Source organism: Chelonia mydas, chromosome 1 (genome assembly GCF_015237465.2).
Source record: "Chelonia mydas isolate rCheMyd1 chromosome 1, rCheMyd1.pri.v2, whole genome shotgun sequence".
NCBI lineage: Eukaryota > Metazoa > Chordata > Testudines > Cheloniidae > Chelonia > Chelonia mydas.
Window position 1 is genome coordinate 97,384,737 of NC_057849.1, and position 21,483 is coordinate 97,406,219.

The following is a 21,483-nucleotide window of genomic DNA, read 5'->3' on the forward strand; positions in this document are numbered from 1 at the left end:
AAACCTTCACATTTGAGAATGAATTTAGAACACCATGCTTCTCAGGCCAGTGGAAACAAGGCATGTGATAAGAATGATTAGGTTGGGTCTTAAGTAAAGATTTTGTTTAAATATTGAACAAAGATGTTTTTCTGTATATTAAATAAAGATTAAGGAGAAAGACAAACGTTCATTTACTACCTCTGACAATGGTTTCCCAAACTGTATGACACTAATGATATTCCTTTTTAGAAGTATGACAGATGCCAGCAGAGGGCTCCAAATTACTGGAAAGTTGGCAAAAGTTTCTGGAAAGTTTGAACACATAATTCTGTCAGTGCTCATTTAGCATTGTAGTAGGCTATGCAGAGAACCCAGACAAGAACAAAGTCAACATCTAATGTATTTGTATTTCTTTATTTAAATTTAAAATAATAAATATACCTCTCCAAAAGTCTTGATGTCCTAACATAGTTATACAATCAATAAAATTCAACCTCAGCTGCATTAAAATCATCAGTTCCACAGTAACTTAGCCAACCACCAAGCCAATGCTCCCTTTAAGTGCACAGCAATCTGGTATGGCTGCGCATCTCAGGTGGCTGTGAGTGCAGCCAGCACCCATGCTGCCTGCCAGCCCCTCTTGCTGGAACTCATGGTGAGTCCTCTCTGCACTGCGGAAAGCCTGGGGCCAGCAGGAAGGGTAAAGAGCTTAGTGGGGTGCTGGGGGAGAGGCAGACACTCTTAGCAGGTAGGAGAGCGTGGCCCTCATAGGGTCTTGCTCTGCCTATTGGCCTCAGCACTCCTTCCGGAGCCCTTCCTTCCAGAAGCTCCTCTCCGCAGCACAGGAAGCCTGAGAACAGGGAGGGTAAGGAGTGGAGTGGGAGGGAGCCCAGTCAGCCAGTATAGGGTCCCACTCTACCTGCCAGGTCCTCCTGCTGCAACACTTGGCAGCTCCTCTCAGCCCAGCAGGGAGCTATAGTGCAGGGAGAGGGGACCTGTGCAGTTGCTGCTGATGCGGTAGGAGTGCCCAGTCCGAACCCTCCTTCATGCTCCAGGCTGTGAAGGCAACTCCCTCCCGGGGGAGGGAGAGGAGAGATGAGAAGTGGGATTGGATCTGGGGCAGAGAGGGAGGGGAGTAGGGCTTAAGCCCACAGAGATGGGTAACGAGTGGTTGTGGGGAGGCAGAGAACTAGGGGAGTTCCACCAGTCTTGCAATTGGGAGCCAGGAGTTAGAATCCTGCACAGGTGATATCTTTAGGGAATTCTAAGATACTTATATTGGTGCCACAAGAAAAAGTATTGATTTCAATAGTTTGGCTGTGGCATGGTCATAAGTCATGTTACTCATTACAGCACAGGAATATAAGCTACATTTAAAATAACTTGGTGTGATCTTAAACCTCTTCAACCCAATATTTAACAGAATGGAAGATGCTGTGACTAATTACAAACTGACTGGGCAATTTAAATGAATAGATTGGCGAGTCAAAGGTCTATGTAAACATGATAAAAATATGATATGCACAACTCAATACAAAAAAAATCTAGAGGGAATGTTGCTCCTGCCTCTTAGTCATCTGGGAAACACATCCTCAGCCTTTTCTAAAAACCTTCTCAAAACAGACATCTTTTGCGGCATGCCCCCAAAGTTGCCAAATTAGGCAATTTTTGGACCAAGGCAGGGAACAAGTTCCAGAGTCTCAAAGCCCTCCCATAGAAAGCCTTTCCAGCTGCTCTCTCATAATGAGGGGATCTAGCTTGACTGCTCCTGCTGATTACAGTTGTGGCAATACAGCACAGGAGGAGAGGCACTCTCTTATTTAGGGCTTTATAGTTCATAAACACCTTAAACTCTACCCAGACACCAATGGGCAGACAGTACAGATCCTGAAGCAGTGTTAGATACTCCCAATACAATGCTCAGCTCAATAAGCAAGTTGCTGCATTCTGCACTCGCTTCAGTCGCCAAATATTTTAAGGTGTCACCTCTCCCATCCCCCCTCCACCCCCACCACACATTGAAGTAGTCTAATCTCAAATTGAAAAAATCTTGGATAATATTGGTAAGGTCCACATCTAAGTGAAAAGATCACTATCTCATAGCCAGAGGTAGATGGTAAAATGCTGATGGGGTTACTGTTGTAATATGATCATCAACCAGCAGCTGGGGATCTAAAAATCACCCATAAGTTGCAAACACTAGTAACTAAGTAATTAATGGCAGACAAACACCTTCAATCGAAAAAAGAAAAGGAGTACTTGTGGCACCTTAGAGACTAACCAATTTATTTGAGCATAAGCTTTCGTGAGCTACAGCTCACTTCAGGGGCTGATACCTTTGAAATCTCCTGTCACTGCTTCTCCCAATCAATCACCACCACCTCAGTCTTCTGTGGGTAGAGCTTCAGCCAGCTCACTCTCCTCCATGCCCCAATCTCAACTCTGACTAAGGTGTTGCACTGCAACACTGGAGTCAGATGAGATGGAGACATACAGATGGGTGTCATTAGCATAATGAAAAACACCACACCCCATGCCTCCTTACGACCCCATATACATGTTGAAAAGGAGGGTGACAGAAGGAACCCCACAGCACTGCAAACTTCAGAACTGTTCAGTAAAAGGAGCAACTCAACTACTCAATGAGAGGACTCACAGATGAAAAAACCGAAAGCCCTTGAAGACCCGCCCCATCAACTCTCACCAGGGTTCATCCTTCTGATCAGCTGACAAATCAGAGGCAGCTGACAGATCTAATAATACCAGCATGGACACTTAGTCTTCAACCATATGATTAGTTCAGTATCTGTGCGACATCCAGGTCTATACCCAGATTGGCATAGATCAAGAAGATCAAAGGCATCTATATACTGAGAGAGTTGTCTCACTACAAGTTTTTACACAATCTTATCTTAGAAGGGAAGATATGATACTGGTCAACAATTAGCAAGACTGTCAGCATCAAAAGGTGCCTTCTTAAGCCAAGGCCAAACTATTACTTCCTTCAAAGCAATGGGTAGCCTATCCTCTCTAAGAGAGGTATTGGCAATCTGCATAAGCAAGGGAGCCAGTACTTCCCCACCGACCTCCACCAGACAGGAAGGGCAGCAAGGGCATGGATCCAAAGCATAGGCTGAGGAAACAAGTTCTCTCAACACCCTCCAGTACCTCAGGGAGCATCCCTATCTGGAACTGTAACAGAGAAGACAATGCCTTTGTTCTCTCAAGACCTTGCTCTCCCACCACGGAAGCAGACAGCCCACCCAAATCTGATCAATCTTGCCCACAAAATAAAACACGGTTACTTAACCTACAGTAAATGTAGTTCTTTGGGGCATTGTAGACAGTGTGGATCCTACTCTAGATATACAAGCATCCCATGCGCACAAAACTGGATTTTTTTAGCTAGCAGAGTCTGGCAGGGCTATGCCTGTGCCCTGTGCATCCTCATGCTCTTTTATGAGGATATAAAGGAGGGAACGGCCCTGCCCCTTCCTCAGTTCCCTTGCACTTTGAAGCCTGTGATAGCTGGGAAAAGTTAAGGGATCCACAAGGACAACAACGACTCAAAGAACTGAAGTTACCACAGAGAAACTAACTACTGTATTTTCTTCTTTGAGTACTTATCAGTATGGGTCCCAGCCTAGAAGACTGATAAGCAGTATCCTCTTTGCAGATAGGAGAGGAGTCACAGCTGTATCAGTCAAAGAGTGACTGGAGCACAGCCTTTCTGAGGTTAGCATCGGCTCTTACCACTACATCAAGTGCATAGTGCTTTTACAAAGGTCAGTGGTTTACTCCAAATAGCTGCCTTAAAGCCCTTAACAATGGTACGTTTCTGAAGCAGGCCAAGGATGTCACCCAGTCAAGTGTGCTCTCACACTGAAGGAAGGGTCATATCAGCCATGTGGTAGCAAGTGGAGAAACACAGAGTGATCCACTTTGATAATCTTTAAGAAGAAATTGCCTTACCTTTACATCTACCCAATAGAGCAATAAAGAGGTGGGAAGAGAGCCTGAAAGGTTTTGTCCTGTTCAGTCCTGGAGACATCTAGAGAATGCATTTTTTTCCTCCAAAGGAGTGTAATTTTGAGAAGACCAATAAGGGGACTGATTAGTTCAAATGTAACTCTGACACTCTGCTGCCATAAGACTGGACAGAATGCTCAGGTGAAGGGGTTAGAGGGCTGATGTCCACTATTATAGCAAGGACACTTCTTAGGTTAGTAGTTCAGACACCTATGGCAAGAGAGCATCCATTGCCTCTGCTGGTGTTGCTGCTGTGGATGATCCTTTTTTGATACGTTGGAGGTGTGTATAAGCAATTGTAACACACTGTTTTCTCACTAAATAGCGCTCAACTATCAAATAGTGGGTCTTCTATGATGGACTGTACTTCACAGGGAATGACTGAAGCCTGGAGCAATGAGGCCCTTCTCATGGTCATGGCTGTGGTCATGGTTCTGGGCTGGCTGCATATCAGAAGCATGCACAGCAGCCTATAGGAATGTTTTCACCACTAGCTGTCCCTCCTGCAGAATGCCCTTGATATCCTCTGTAGCTTCGTAGGGACCTTTACAACTAGTATCAAGACTCTGTGTCATGTGAGAAAACCATACTTCACTAACATGGCCTGAAAATTAGCTACCCTCAAGTGAACAGTAGGCAACAAGTACAATTTCTTCCCAAAGAGATCCAGTTGTTTTGGATCTTTCTCCTTGGGAGTTCTCTCGGTTGAGAAGGACTTCTCCTGTACCACTGAAATCAGTATTGATCCAGGATTAGGACAGGTAATAAAAATTCTCTAATCCTGATGGGGACACATGGTAGTGTGTCTCTGTCCATTCTGCTGTTAGAAGTGCAGTGGTCAGCATCTGCCATAGTGCCTAAAAGGGGTCCAGAATCCCATCATTTCTCAGAAAGGCAATGCGTGCTGGGCTCATTGCAGAAAAAAACCTCAAAAAGTGATTTCTCTGCAATGACAGAGATTTCAATCTCCAGTGCGTCTACTATCTGCAAAGAGGTATTGAAAGGCCTTAAAATCATCTGTTGCTGGTGCCGGGGCCAAGGCCATTGCCTCCTCCTAGACTTCTTTAGGAGGTGAAGTGGAGCACTGGTGGGTCTGCACCTCGGATCCCTGCTCCTCCTGACAGTCATATGTCTGGGGTTTCACCAATGATGTGGCAGAGGGTGATCTTCTCCTCTTCCTCTTTGGGGGTTGCACAGTTCTTTAGAGCTTTAGCCTGTTTTCCACAAGTAGTCCCAAAAGGGCCACAGTGGCATCCCAAAAGGGCCACAGAGGGGATAGCCAGTATTCGGACTGAAGTTTACCCCTGGAGGAGAGGGGCTAGATCAAAGGCTACCGTGAGCCACACCGGCAAGTGGATGAACTAGAGACAGCCGATTCCCCCGGAAGAGGGGAGAAAGCAGAGTAGGGCACAGCTAGAGGGCCGTGCCCAGAAGAGGACACCACCTTCCAGGGAGTGACGCAGGTCTTAGAGGTAGAACAGAAATGGTGGCGGTGAGACACCACTAGAGGAAGGCGCACCAGCAACCAAGAGCTAATTCCCAGCACGGCCACCAGGAGGAGCCAAGGGGGTGAGTTCCACCCCATCACTGCCCATGAGGAAATTAATAATTTTGTCTTCAGAATAGGATTTGAATAGTATGCAGTAAATGAGATATGGAATCACACATTGAACAATTAGAAAAAAACATGATATTGAACAGGTCAGAGAATCACAAACACAGTTACATGTGGGACAGAGAAGACTGTCCATGACCATTACAAGATATTGTACCCTTGCTTTGCACTGTTCATGTTTTTCAAATAATGTGTTAATACACATTGCTTTAAAGCTGTTAACAGTGACATGACAAATATGCTGCCACCTTACTCCGTCATGGGCTGTTGCTTTCCAGTTGCTGTGGTTAACCTGACATGCTTTTAAGTTTGATTTCATTGTGTCTTTATATTGTTTGTACTGGCCACCATGAGAAAGGAGTTTGTAGCTGACCATAAAATATATTCTCAAGTATTCTCAAGTCAGCCATGCCAACGAGCTGTGCAGACCAGTCAGTTGAACTTTCATGAGCATGCTCTGAATGCCAGATATCCAATGATTAAGAACTTTGATATTGAGAATCCTGTCCAATCATTTGACCATGCAGACAGACTGAAGACATTTTGAGACATTTACATTTACACTGAACAAGGCACGAGAAAGCATACAGTATCAAAAAATCCTGCACTCGCAGAGAGATTGACTAAATAATTTCACTTTAATATTTTTATTATCTTTATAAAAACTTGAATACAAAATAAAATTAGCTTTTTCAATACAAATTATTTGTTTAGGAGTACCCATCAGATGGCGGAATTTCTCAACTCAAATTACCTGTTACCTATTATCTTCTCCTTTCCATCAATCACAAAAAGGAGGAAGGCACTAGTAGTTCTTTATTCTGTTCAGGTTCTTATACTACGCTCATCATAGCAGCACCTGAACATCTTCACAGCAGTACTCGTAGAGAATTTATTCTCCATGAGTTCCCCTCTAACATCTACTCATGGCTTCAATGGATGTACCTACAGGGCCACCAGGAGCAACTATTAATACCCTCTGTTCAGGAGCTGAGCCAACCCAACTTTCTCCACTTCTCCCTAGGGAAAGGATGTCCCACCAAAAGGCATATTTTCTGAAGGAATTTCTAAAAGTTAAGACACCAGAAAATGATCCTCCTCCTTCTCTTTCTATGCCTCAGAGTGAAGAAAGCAGATTTCCCTTCACCATCATGACCTTAGGTATATCAATTCCTATAGCCCTAATGACCCTGTTGTCAATATTTGGAAGCCTTAATTGTGAATGTCCATACTTTAAAACTGAGCATCCATCCAAATCAGGTCTGGGGAAGTGCAAACCATGTCCCAAAGATCCCTAACAAATCATTCAGCAAAACCAAGAAAGATCAGACTTGATATTCCTGCTATTTCTAAGATAAGAAATAAGCAGAACAACACCTCCCCCATCCCCGCTTTTTTAAATCTACTTTTAGGACCTCTGTAGACAAGAACATCAAAGAAGTAGAAGAGAGCAAACCCTCATTTTTTCTCCTTTACAAGTCCCATTTATCTCTAAACTTCTTGGTTACTTCTTGATTTTTAAAACATCAGGAATGTACTTGCACATTCTTTAGCTTTCAGTTGCTGATACGTACTCTCAATCTTAACTTCAGGTTAATAGAATTGGTTTAATTTAGTCATGAACATAATTTATTTGTTGTACTTTCCAGCATGACAGAAAAGAGTGTGTGCTGAGCACTGTATGACTGAAACTAACAGTTTGAGATGCCAGAGCAGATGGAGCAAACTGTAGCATAAAATATTACAAAACACACCCTCCCTCAACAAAAAAATTATATATTTTATAATTACTCTTCTTTCACCTTTCTAGGCTTGACAGCCCTCAAAATATTTCAATTAAGTTTTTAACTTCACATGCCTGGTGAGCCCAACATTTTTTAAATAAAGAACATCAGCTAACTAGACAAGATGATACACAACTGCTTAAGAAAATTCTCCTCTTCTATTCCTGTGTTTACAATTATGTTATAGATTCAACAAACTTACGCATCCGATTCTTCAGAGCTGGAGTCATCATGGCTCTGTTCAGACTTCCACCTCTTGTGCCTATCAATGAGCTCTGCCAGGTAGGATGTTTTCTTTGCATTTCGTATTATGAATTTGTGTTTCAAGAGCTCCTTTGCTGTCGGTCTCTTAAAAATAAAAATTAATTGTAAGCTACAGTCTAACTTTTTTCTCTATATTTGAAACAGTTGAGATGACTCACATATCGTGATTTGAAAAACAAAAGAGGAAAACTCATGACAAATAATATAAACAGAAACTTTGATGGCTTAATACTAAACACAGAAACAAAGAAATGTAGGGCGGGACGGGACCTAGAGAGGTTATCTAGTCCAGTCCAGCACCAACCATACCTACAACCATTCCTGACAGGAGTTTGTCTAATCTGTTCTTCAAAACTTGCAATGACAGGTTGAAGCTTATTTCACTGCTTAATTATTCTTAAAGTTAGAAAGTTTTTCCTAATATCTTACCTATACCTCCTTTACAAGCTGATTATTTCTTGTCCGACCTTCACAATAACTGATCACCAGCAGTGCAAGTAGGCCTCTACACCGTACCAGCAACCTATTTATAGCCAGTATGGCATACCAGAAAGACACAGCAGCAGCCCAGCCGGAGGAGAGAGCTGGGAGTTCTGCTCCCTTCCCTGCTGGGAGGAGCAGTGGGGAAAGGAGCAGAATGCCGGCAGCTCCTCCGGCTGCTGCCCCCCCCACCTCCAACCTCGCTCCCGCCCCAGCCCTATCTCTGGCGGGGCTGCTGCTGTAGCATGAGGAAAGACAGAGATGCAGCTCCGTGCCTGGAAGAGCAGGGGGTGGCGCTGGGAGTTCTGCAGCCCCACCGGAGGAGAGAGGCTGGGGGGGAGGGGCTGGGAGTTCTGCTCCTCCGGCGGCTGTACTGCCCCCACCCTCCAGCCTCATCCCCCAGCCCTATCTCCAGCGTAGCTGAAGGAGGACAGAGCTCCCCTGCTCCAGGTAACATGGGATGGATGTGAGGAGGGGACAGGAAGAGCGTAGGGGGCCCGGGCTGGGCGGTTAGGAGTCACATGGAGGGTCACATGGGAAGGTCATGTGCCGCCACCCCACCCCCCCGGACCAGTAAGACATGGGTTTTACTTGCACCACTGTTGATCACTGTCCTCTTTATAATAGCCCTTAACATATCTGAAGGCTTATCAGGTCCCCCATCAGTCTTCTTTTCTCAAGACTAAACATGCCCTGCTTAACCATTCATCATAGGTCAGGTTTTCTAAAACTTTTATCATTTTTGTTGTGCTCCAATTTGTTCATATCTTTCTTAAGGTGTGGCACCCAAAATTGGATGCAATAATCCATCTGAGGCCTCACCAATGCAGAGTAGAGTGGGATAAGTGCCTCCTAAGTCTTACATAAGACACTCTTGTTAATACACCCCAGAATGACATTAGCCTTTTTTGCAACTGCATCACATTGTTGATTTATATTCTATTTATAACCACTATAATCCCAGGATGCTTTTCTGCAGTATTACTGCCTAGCTAGTATTACTGCCAACCTATTCTGCAGTTGCGTATTTGATTCAAATCCTATCTAGTTTATAAAGCTTAGATTGTGTTTTTGTTTTATTTCTTAGGTAATCTGCTTTGCTCTGTACATTCGCTACTTATAATCACTTAAAATCTATCTTAACTACAAATGTAGTTAATAGATTTGTTTTATTTTTTTTTTTTTTTTACCTAAGATAGTGTGTTTTGCTAGAAGTGTTTGAGGAATCTGCTCAGGAAAAAAACTGCTGCATTGTCCTCTCCACATTGAGGGAGGGATGGATAGGTAATAAACGTATATTGGTCAGACTTTTGACCAGGGCAAGATGGTACAGCTCTGGAATCCTAGGCTGTAGAGCTGGAGGACAGTTGGCTGGAGCCTCTCTATTGTTAGTTCATGAATGGCTGAGGAGAAGCATTCATATAACTGCAGCTGGGTGTGTCCTGTGTAGATGTGTGCCTGTGTAGATGTGTGTGTGAGTGCAGGACCGGGAGCGGTCTGCAGCTTCTCACAGCCTCACAGTGTGAGAGGGGACCCAGATTGGTATGTCAGAAGGCTCAGCAGTACTCCAGTTCCAGGTTGCACCACAGGGAAGTCCATCATACCTATTTTTCTGACATTGAAGCCTGAGGCAGTCTACTCTGTCCCTTCTCAGAGACAGGAGGCTGATTTGATCCCAGATCCAAGACTCCTAAGGCCTCCTCAACAAGAAAAGGGTCTGAGAGCCTCTGCTTTTTATGAACATATGATTTGTGAAGGTCCCAATAACAGAGCAGCAATCTGGTGAATGGGATTTCACAAGGCAGAACAAATAGATGTACAATTAACTGCTGACACATAGCAGACACACACTAATTAAATCCTCCATTCTTATCTTGATTTTTAGTAGCTGGATTAGCTGCATTAATGGTACCCCTCCATGCACATTTATTGGTTCCTTCCATCAGCTCAGCAACAACATGAGGTGGAACCACCACCATCTTGTTTATCTGATGTTCTGTTGGGGAACTGATCAACCTGAGCCAAGTTGAAGCACTCACAGATGAAGTCTGAGAAACAGCATCACATATGTGGATGCCAACCTATGGCCCAGTAGCACCAGACACATCTGCATCATCATAGTCAAGTTTGATTTTATCCCGAACACTAGCGATTGCATTGACAGAAATCTGAGAAGGCTAGGCTCTCTTTGAATCAGAGTCAATTAGGACTTCTATGAACTCTATCGTCTGTGATGGGATAAGACTATTTTTCATAGTTCATGAGAAGACCCTGCTGCTAGAACAGGTAAAGTGCATATTCTAGACTTGCTGCCAACTTCTGCTGGGTTCTGTCACATATTAGTCAATTGTCCAGGTGGGGGTAGATGTGTAAGAAGGGTATCTTCTGCCTTACTTGGGACTGATATATGTAAGCCTTCTTTTAGGAGTTCATAAATTCCCAGAGACTTTAAGGTAACCCTTGAGGGAAAGGCGTGCTTCATCAGTTCTCTGGCTGAAGAGGACAATTCCCTCAAAAGACAAGTCCTCTGTCGTGACCTTTATGCCATGTGGTAATCCCAGTGCCCACAGCCATGAGACCCATCTCATACTAATGGCCTTTGCCATCAACCTTGCAGCCATATAGGAACCAGGGTCATCAGCACCAAACTATTGCTGCCAAGGTAATCTGTGCCAGGACTGTTGATGTGGGGGCTGTCAATCCAACTGGGGACTTTGTCAATGTTGAGGTGGCCAGCATCTACATTGTTGGTGCCGACTCTGCCAGTGCTTTCTTCACCATTCCACTGTCCGGTCCCACAGTGTGATGAATGCTCAAGGGAGTGCTGACTGATGCTAATTGATGCTGGTTCTAACAGTCGCTTCTGGGTCCAAAGTGACCTGCATGAACTGCTCAAATAAATGCATCTTGTGCATAGCATCCCTGGACTTACCGTGCAGGTCCTGGAGGAGAAGGACTTGCACACAAAGCACTTATCTAAGATGTGGCTCTCTCCTAGGCAGAAAAGGCACTGACTGTGTCATCCTTAATGGAGATCAGTCCATTGCAGGACATGCAGAGTTTGAACCAAATACTTTTCTTCTTCAAATAGGTTGAAAAATCCTGGATTAAGGTCTCCGAAGACTAATCGGTCAGTCACTCGCTGGGTTCCATCTCACTGTCACAGGGCAGTAAGAGGGAACTGGGAAGAACCATGGCCATTCCACTGTTGATGCCCTTGCACGGGAGTATGAGGTGATACAGGGTGTACACACAGACACCGCAATTCAAAAAAATCCAATCTCAAGCGCTTGAGGAGCGTATGCTCCTACAATGGGATCTACACACACAACAACAACATCTGACTGACATGTCTACACTGACATATTACAAGAAGAACACTCATTCTCATCCAGTGAAATTGGGGTAACGTCTGTAGGGCTCGGAGATGCCTGAAAGAAAGTGTTGGGGTAAGTCAAAGATGAAGAATGAGGAAACAAGATAACAGATTTTAACAGACCTACTGGATCAACAGGGAACCACACAGCTTTGCACTATGAGAATTCAAGAAACATCAAAGTTAATACTGTCTATGAGAAAGAAAACTCATTGAGACTATTAATACACCTGTATCACAAAGACACTACGTAGTAACCTTTAACACATTCTAGAGGAAACAGAGTACAAATTCCCTGTCTTTCCACAAAGCCAAAGGGCTGAAGAAACAATATGAACACAAAGCAAAGGGGCTTTAGGGGAAGAAACAGGCAACCCAAGAAATCACTACGAGTATTGGAGAACCTACCAGGAAGAAGGCAAAGTAACTAAACAGGATACACAGTACTATCCTAAACAAAGCCAAAGGACTGGCTAAGAGCTGAAGCCTGCCAAGATATCAGTTCTGACTCAAAGCTCCTTTGCTGAGGCACTGGCTATTGGTCTGTTTTTGTGAGTTATGGTAATTCCCCCCTTTTCAGAGACTGGACGCATAGACTTAACTAGATCAGATTTTCTCCAATATAATTTGCTCTGCACTGAGAGTTGACTATTCTAAACTTAAAAATAACATTCAAATACAGTCCCAAATTTGAAAGTGAGCATACATATGTAAAAAAAATTTGGCCAGTATTTTCCTAAATTATTTTATAATGATGACCGTTTAAACAAATATTTTCTTAACACTAAACTTTTGCTTTGTCCTACATGGACCATTAGGAGGACAAGTTATGACTCCACTGTTAAAGATAAACATAGGGGACTCTGCAGTACAAATTTGGTCAGGGGGCTCCCTAGACAAACACCCCTTTCTCCACACACAAATGACCTCGGCCCGCGCCACTTCCCGCAGCCCCCATTGGCCGGGCACAGCAAACTGCAGCCAGTGGAAGCCGCGATCGGCCGAACTTGCGGACGCAGCAGATAAATAAACCGGCCCGGCCTGCCAGGGGCTTTCCCTGCACAAGCAGCAGAACAAGTTTGGGAAACACTGAATTACAGAATGATAGATTTTAAGTGATTATAAGTGATAGTAAACAGATCAAAGCAGATTATCTAGCAAATAATCAGAACGCAAGCTAAGTCTAATATATTAGATCAGTGGTTCCCAAACTTGTTCCACCGCTTGTGCAGGGAAAGCCCCTAGCGGGCCGGGCCAGTTTTGCTGCTCTAGGCCAATGGGGCTGAGGGAAGTGGCGCGGGCCGAGGGACGTACTGGCTACCGCTTCCCGCAGCCCCCCATTGGCCGGGCACAGTGAACTGCGTCCAGTGGGAGCTGCGATCAGCCGAACCTGCAGACACGGCTGGTAAACAAACCGGCCAGGCCCACCAGGGGCTTTCCCTGAACAAGCAGCAGAACAAGTTTGGGAACCACTGTATTAGATAGATGGGGTTTGAATTAGCAATATCTCACCCTGACTGATGATACAAGCAGGCTTGCAGATTCTTAAGACACAACCTGCATCTGCCTTGCAGCTTAGGTTCCCCTCCCCCATTCCAAGTCCTTTGTCTTCCACAGCTTCTTTCAGGTGTTGAGTTGTGGGGCAGTGAAGACAAATCATGTCGTCACTCTCCATCTTATATAGTTTCTCCATATGGTGGGAACCCTTTGTTCCAAGCTAAATTCCCAGCCCAGTCTGTGGAAAAATAGAGGTACCAAAATGGAGATTAGTATCATGTGATCTGGTCACATGCCCTTGCGTGCTCCCGAGTCAGAGCAGCCATTGTCCATAGGCTGTCTGCAGCATTTCCAGGAAGGCTCACCAGGTGGGGGATAAGCTTCTCCTAAAGCCTATTGTTTCCCTTAATGGCCCATTACCTTGAATAGGCCCTTCACAATCAGTTGTCTAGACTGGAAGCATCTTGCCTGGTGGCTGTCATCCAGTTGTAACCACATTTGAAATACAGATACATAGTCACTATTCATAACTTCAGATACAAAAAATGATACGTGAACACAAGTAGGATAATCATATTCAGCAAATCATAACTTTTTCAAAGACGCCTCACATGCAATATTTTGTACAAGATGCCTCAAAATTATGTCATAATCATATCATAATTATACCACTATGATGAATATGGGGTGCAATGTCACACAGACAACACTGAGAGGTAGAGCACCATGTCAGTTTCAAGTCAGTTTTACCAAGTGTTTTAAAATTGAGACAATCAAATCCGTTTGAAATTTGGCATGCCAACATTTGTGTGTATTTGGGGGTTGAGGTGTTTTGTTTTGGTAATCATAACCTTGTTCTAATGTATATGTAAAGCCGCATTCTAAATTTTGGGAATTAAGCTCTCATGTTCTGAGAGGGCATGAACAGCACCGGGCAGCCTTCTGTGTGCAAATTTTACACTGTGTGCAATATAAATCTGCTTGCAACTAAATTATTGCGATGTCACACATTGAACATGATTTCACTCTCTGGGCTTGTTTAAATGAATAGTGTGCAGCAATCTGAGGTGTAAATCTACACCATATTAGCATGCTAGGCACTAATTGTTCATGTGGTCCCTCCTGTGCACATGAAAACTTCCCTAGTATATTCTAATTTACTCCCATTTGCTGTACGGTAGCAAGGTCCATATGGACAGTTAGTCTGTGGCACATTAGTGCACTGTCAATGTACACTCAAGCCTGAACATATAAAAAGAAACACTCAAAGCATTGCAGGGAACACAGATCTCAGCAATTGTGTGTGTTCAGGTGATATCACCACCTAGCACACGAGAAACAAAGAACTAAGAACTTGCCACATAAGCTTTTCAGTTCACTTTTAAAGAAACAGCACTGTAGTGTGTAGTAAAAAAAGATTATGAAAAAATGTTAGAAGTACTGTACTTTGAGGCTTTCAATCTAATTTATCTAAAAGTTTTCTTCACGGTGAAAGTCCTTTTTAGTACACATGGACAAAAAAAACCCTGTACATAACAGTTATATTATAACAGTTATATTCCCAATTTAGGCCTTTTTGGAAGAATTCTACGTACTAAGCTCCACAATTCATACACATTTTTAATTAAAAAATCTTTGTTGTTTTAGCTAGCAGTCAGTCATCACTATAAAATGAAATTCAGCTTTAAATAAAAATGAATTTCCTTTTAAATGTTGTCCTTACTCCCCATGAAGTAGATTTCTATTCTAAAATCTCTTGGTGTAAAAAGCTCCTTACAAGGAACTCATGCAAAACACTTAGATTCTTTAGTACATGTTGATAGTTGTATGAAAAACAGAATATATTTGTAAAACTCACGAAGCTTGGCTCCTTGTTCAAGCAGGCCTCAACAAATTCTTTGAGGGGTTTACTGTAGTTTTCTTCCAGTGTTGGTGGATTGTTCTTTGGAATGAGGAACAAAACCTTCATCGGATGCAACGCTGAATGCGGTGGCTTTCCTTTTGCAAGTTCTATGGCTGTTATGCCTAATGACCAGATGTCTGCCTGTAACACAAACAATATTTATAGATATATGGGAGGCCAAGGGGAGCATGTGAGGAAGAAAGAAACAGCTGATTTTACAACTTTCTTGCAAATTACTGCTTTCAAGAGTATGTTTTATTTTTGTCAAGAACCACTGGTTACCTTGTACCTACTTCCCCTATTCTGTGTTTCCTAGAAAAATGTAGTAGTTTGAACAAAACACAGAATTAACTCATCTTATGCTTCATTTACTGAATGAAAATATTATCTTGTTAAAAAAGACTAGAGTCTGAACCTCTTCCCTGGAACTCTGGGCGTCTACTCTTCATATAAAATATACCTCTTAGTCTCTTTTATTCAACAACCTACTGCATCCCAAGTTTTAAGTATGGGACACAATAATTGAATAAAGTTTCTAGAAAAGGCCAAGACTACTTTCACATGGGTCAACATGATTTTTGGAACAGCGCCCTTAAGGAAGCAATACACATATGATAGTTACACCTGACTGACTAAGTACCATATCTGATTTGCATTTTATGTTATAATTAATAAAACACCACTTTCAAATCATGTTTATTTAATTAATTTAAACTCCTATCCAAACCTGAGGCCATATACAAGGATTTAAAACAGCAACAATAAAAATCCTAATACAATTAAGATACAAAGATTTTCAGCCAAGCTGCAATACAATATAGCCCATGTAATAATGTAAAAAGTTATAACCTGATATGTCCACAATCATCATCACATAAAACCCATAACATAACCACACAAAAAGCCTACTATAGGAAATAAAACCCCAAAACTATTTATCCCAAATCCCTCACCCACCACTTCCTAGAAAATCCTGGAAGAACAAATATGCCTTGTAGCATCTTCTGAAGATTACCAGATCGAGGCCCTGAGAGATCAAAGAGAAGTACGAGAATGGAGATCCAGAGCTGAGGATTCCTTACTGCTGCTGCTAAGACATGCTGCTAAGACCTCCACCCCCCCTTTTAAATCAGAGGACTGTATGCTCAGATGTCTCTGCTGACAGCACAGCTTCACCCAGAGAAGCAATATTTATGATTTTAAGGGCCCCAAAAATGTAGGACTCTGTAAGTCAAAATGCTTTAAATTCCATCCAGAAACTAATCTGAAGACCATGCAAGTCTCAGAGCACAAGGATAATATGCTCTCCACATGCAGCACACTTAATATGCAGCTTTCCTAAATTTCAGATAGCCATTAAAGTGCGGTCATGGTGTGAAAAGTGACCAACTATAAAAATGAAGTGTAGGCTTCCATGCTGTGGGGGACTGACCTCAATATTGATGCAGAAATATCTTAATAAATTATAGATAGACCATAGGTGAGGCAATATCTTTTATTGGACTATCTTCTAGTGGTGAGAGAGACAAGATCTGAGCTTACCGAGAACTCTTCTTCAGGGAGACATCTCACCAACCTTGTCTCTCTAATATCTCTAATAACATGGCTACAACAAACACTGCATTAATAAATCAAACTTGCTGGGACTTTACTGAATAGTAAAATATAGCTACCAGTAGTTATAGCCAGGATGCTTGAAAATATAACAATATCAGACTATGTACCTTATAAAATGTTCAAGCTGACCAAAGGAATTGCAGGAACTTCTGCTTTCTGTCACCCTGGAGACCAGCAAATGTCAGGAAAATAGCCCTCCTTAGCCATAAAACCATGCTTATACACCTAAGAGTGACTTATCTAGACCAAGACACCTTCCCTCTTATATAAAAACACCAGTTTGGTAGAAATGTAATCCTTACTTCAAGCAAACAAACCATGTAAAACATTCATGATTTAGGAACACACCTGATTGTGAAAAAGAATGTAGGATTGTGTTATCAGAGCAAAAAGTGGCTTTTTTTGCCCTCCCAAGAAAAACTTCTAGGTAAACCTAGGCAAAAAATTCTAGAAATGTCCTCATTAAAGTGAATATTATAATTACTCTAAAAACTTCATTCAGAAATTTCCTTCATTCTAGGAAAAATGTGGAAGCTGGAAGTATGTTAAACCTTTATTTCTTAAATGTTGAAATGGCAAATAGTTTTGAATTACATATTCGTGTTTTAAATTAAATGTAAAGTGTCCAGTGTAATTTCCTAATATGATTGCTATGTACACGGTAAAAGGCTTTATGTACAAACATGGAATCTAACTATGTGTTTCATTCCTCTCTAGGGCAGATCCACACAGAGGAGGACAATCTACCACTGCTATTAATTACTCTGTGAGTTCAAGTGGCAGATATCTATGTGATGGATCTGAACATAAGAACGGCCATACTGGGTCAGACCAAAGGTCCATCCAACCCAGTATCCTGTCTACCCACAGTGGCCAATGCCAGGTGCCCCAGAAGGAGTGAACCTAACAGGTAATTATCAAGTGATCTCTCTCCTGCATTCCATCTCCACTCTCTGACAAACAGAGGCTAGGGACACCATTCCTTACCCATGCTGGCTAATAGCCACTAATGGACTTAACCTCCATGAATGTATCAAGTTCTCTTTTAACCCCTGTTATAGTCCTAGCCTTCACAACCTCCTCAGGCAAGGAGTTCCACAGGTCGACAGTGCCCTGAATGAAGAACTTCCTTTTATTTGTTTTAAACCTGCTACCCTTTAATTTCATTTGGTGGCCCCTAGTTCTTATATTATGGGAACAAGTAAATAACTTTTCCTTATTCACTTTCTCCACACCACTCATGATCATATCCCCCCTTAGTCTCCTCTTTTCCAAGCTGAAAAGTCCTAGCCTCCTTAATCTCTACTCATATGGGACCCGTTCCAAACCCTTAATCATTTTAGTTGCCCTTCTCTGAACTTTTTCTAATGCCAGTATATCTTTTTTTGAGATGAGGGGACCACGTCTGTATCAAGATGTGGGCATACTATGGATTTATATAAAAGGGCAATAAGATATTCTCCGTCTTATTCTCTATCCCTTTTTTTAATGATTCCTAACATCCAGTTTGCTCTTTTGACTGCCACTGCACACTACATGCACGTCTTCAGAGAACTATCCACGATGACTCCAAGATCTTTCTCCTGATTAGTTGTAGCTAAATTAGCCCCCATCATATTGTATGTATAGTTGGGGTTATTTTTTTCCAATGTGCATTACTTTACATTTATCCACATTAAATTTCATTTGCCATTTTGTTGCCCAATCACTTAGTTTCGTGAGATCTCTTTGAAGTTCTTCACAATCTGCTTTGGTCTTAACTATCTTGAGCAATTTAGTTTCATCTGCAAACTTTGCCACCTCACTGTTTACCCCTTTCTCCAGATCATTTATGAATAAGTTGAATAGGATTGGTCCTAGGACTGACCCTTGGGGAACACCACTAGTTACCCCTCTCCATTCTGAAAATTTACCATTTATTCCTACCCTTTGTTCCCTGTCTTTTAACCAGTTCTCAATCCGTGAAAGGATCTTTCCTCTTATCCCATGACAACTTATTTTACGTAAGAGCCTTTGGTGAGGGACCTTGTCAAAGGCTTTCTGGAAATCTAAGTACACTAGGTCCACTGGATCCCCCTTGTCTACATGTTTGTTGACCCCCTCAAAGAACTCTAATAGATTAGTAAAACATGATCTCCCTTTACAGAAACCAGGTTGACTTTTGCGCATCAATTTATGCTCTTCTATGTGTCTGACAATTTTATTGTTTACTACTGTTTCAACTAATTTGCCCGGTACTGACATTAGACTTACCGGTCTGTAATTGCCAGGATCACCTCTAGAGCCCTTCTTAAATATTGGCGTTATATTAGCTATCTTCTAGTCATTGGGTACAGTAGCTGATTTAAAGGACAGGTTACAAACCATAGTTAATAGTTCCGCAATTTCACATTTGAGTTCTTTCAGAACTTTTGGGTGAATGTCATCTAGTCCCGGTGACTTATTACTGTTAAGTTTCTCAATTAATTCTAAAACCTCCTCTAGTGACACTTCAATCTGTGACAATTCCTCAGATTTGTCACCTACAAAAGATGGCTCAGGTTTGGGAATCTCCCTAACATCCTCCGCCATGAAGACTGAAGCAAAGAATTCATTTAGTTTCTCTGCGATGACTTTATCATCTTTAAGTGCTCCTTTTGTATCTCGATCGTCCGGGGCACCGCTGGTTGTTTAGCAGGCTTCCTGCTTCTGATGTACTTAAAAAACATTTTGTTATTACCTTTTGAGTTTTTGGCTAGCTGTTCTTCAAACTCCTTTCTGGCTTTTCTTATTATATTTTTACATTTAATTTTGCAGTGTTTATGCTCCTTTCTATTTACCTCACTAGCATTTGACTTCCACTTTTTAAAAGATGCCTTTTTATCTCTCACTGCTTCTTTTATATGGTTGTTAAGCCACGGTGGCTCTTTTTTAGTTCTTTTAATTTGGGGTATACATTTAAGTTGAGCCTCTATTATGGTGTCTTTGAAAAGTGTTCATGCAGCTTGCAAGGATTTCACTGTAGTCACTATACCTTTTAATTTTTGTTTAACTAACCTCCTCATTTTTGCATAGTTCCCCTTTCTGAAATTAAATGCCACAGTGTTGGGCTGTTGAGGTGTTCTTCCCTCCACAGGAATGTTAAATGTTAATATATTATGGTCACTATTTCCAAACAGCCCTGTTATAGTTACCTCTTGGACCAGATCCTGCCCTCCACTCAGGACTAGATCGAGAGTTGCCTCTCCTCTTGTAGGTTCCTGTACCAGCTGCTCCAAGAAGCAGTCATTTAAAGTATCAAGAAATTTTGTCTCTGCATTTCATCCTGAGGTGATATGTACCCAGTCAATATGGGGATAATTGAAATCCCCCACTATTATTAAGTTCTTTATTTTGATAGCCTCTCTAATCTCCCTTAGCATTTCATCGTCACTATCACTGACCTGGTCAGGTGGTCAGTAATAGATCCCTACTGTTATTTTCTTATTAGAGCATGGAATTACTATCCATAGAGATTCTATGGAGCATGTGGATTCATTTAAGGTTTTTATCTAGCTCAGCATCTTGTCTTCCGACAGTGGACAATGCCAGGTGCTCCAGGGGGAATGAATAGAACAGGTAATCACCAAGTGATCCATCCTGTTGCTCATTCCCAGCTTCTTGCAAACAGAGGCTAGGGACACCATTCCTGCCCATCTTGGCTAATAGCCATTGATAGACCTATCCTCCATGAATTTATCCAGTTCTTTTTTGAACCCTGTTTGAAGCACATCCTCTGGAATGGTGGTCGAAGCATAAAGGGGCCTGCAAATGTTTAGCATATCTGGAACATTAATACCTTCCAACGCCATCTACAACAGTGCTATGAAAAAGCCTGTTCTCACTTTCAGGTGACATTATAAGTAAGAAGCGGGCACATTATCTCCTGTAAATGTAAACAAACTTTTTCATGTTAGCAATTGGCCAAACAAGAAGTAGGACTGAGTGGACTTGTAGGCTCTAAAAGTTTTACATTGTTTTGTTTTTGAGTGCAGTTATGTAAAAAAAATTTCTACATTTGTAAACTGCACTTTCGCGATAAAGAGATTGCACTACAGTCCTTGTATGAGGTGAATTGAAAAATACTATTTCTTTTGCTGTTTTTTGCAGTGTAAATATTTGTAATAAAAAATAATACGAAGTGAGCACTGTACACTTTGTATTCTGTGTTGTAATTGAAATCAATATATTTGAAAATGTAAACACTGAAAAATATTTAAATAAATGGTATTCTATTATTGTTTAACAGTGCAATTAAAACTACGAATAATCATGATTCTTTTTACTTGTGATTAATTTTTTTAATCATTTGACAGCCCTAATTTGTTTTCACGTAGATTATGAGGTACATGATGCAAATAATTAATCATGAGCATCGGACACCAACTTTTAAAACACACACAATTATTACCCACATACACAATTATAGATTTATTTGCAAATGGATTAATGGCATAATGTCTGTGTTTTTGTTATTCTTAAATATATATTTTGTGGCTGCAAGGTATTTTTAGTGCATTTATATTTAATTTTTTAAGCAGGCTTTATCATTTTTTATTTTGATACCCATGCTTTTCTTGTTACCCATGCTCTGTGGTTCATGGGCTTTATTACTGTTTGATTAACATTAAGACCCCAGGCCAAAATGGGGGAAACCCATTTTATTTTTATTTTTGACATCAGCAAGACAAAAATAATGATTTACCCAGTTTTTTTTTTAAAGGTAAAATTTACCATTTTTTACCAGGATTGCGAATTTTTTTTTAGTCTGGGTGGAATTTTTAAAAATAATGATCCTAATTTTTAATAGGAATATTCAACTCATACCATATTGTATTATGTCCTTTACCATATTAATAATATACATTTGTATTAGCATGCATGCTAGGGCCAAGGAAACATTACCCTGAAGGGCACC

At 41.6% G+C, this 21,483-nt stretch overlaps 1 protein-coding gene across 7 annotated transcripts in view; it reads right to left on the reverse strand.

The window, feature by feature from the left end:
- The window catches only part of STK24 (serine/threonine kinase 24), a 123,596-nt gene that overhangs the window by 13,434 nt on the left and 88,679 nt on the right, over nucleotides 1–21,483 (reverse strand). For all 7 annotated transcript variants that reach the window (XM_043534928.1, XM_043534916.1, XM_037896183.2 and 4 more), the window contains 2 exons: nucleotides 14,886–15,071; nucleotides 7,613–7,758 (listed from right to left, as the gene is read on the reverse strand). In XM_043534928.1, coding sequence (XP_043390863.1) covers nucleotides 7,613–7,758; nucleotides 14,886–15,071 — 332 coding nt within the window. The remainder of the gene's footprint in view (nucleotides 1–7,612; nucleotides 7,759–14,885; nucleotides 15,072–21,483) is intronic.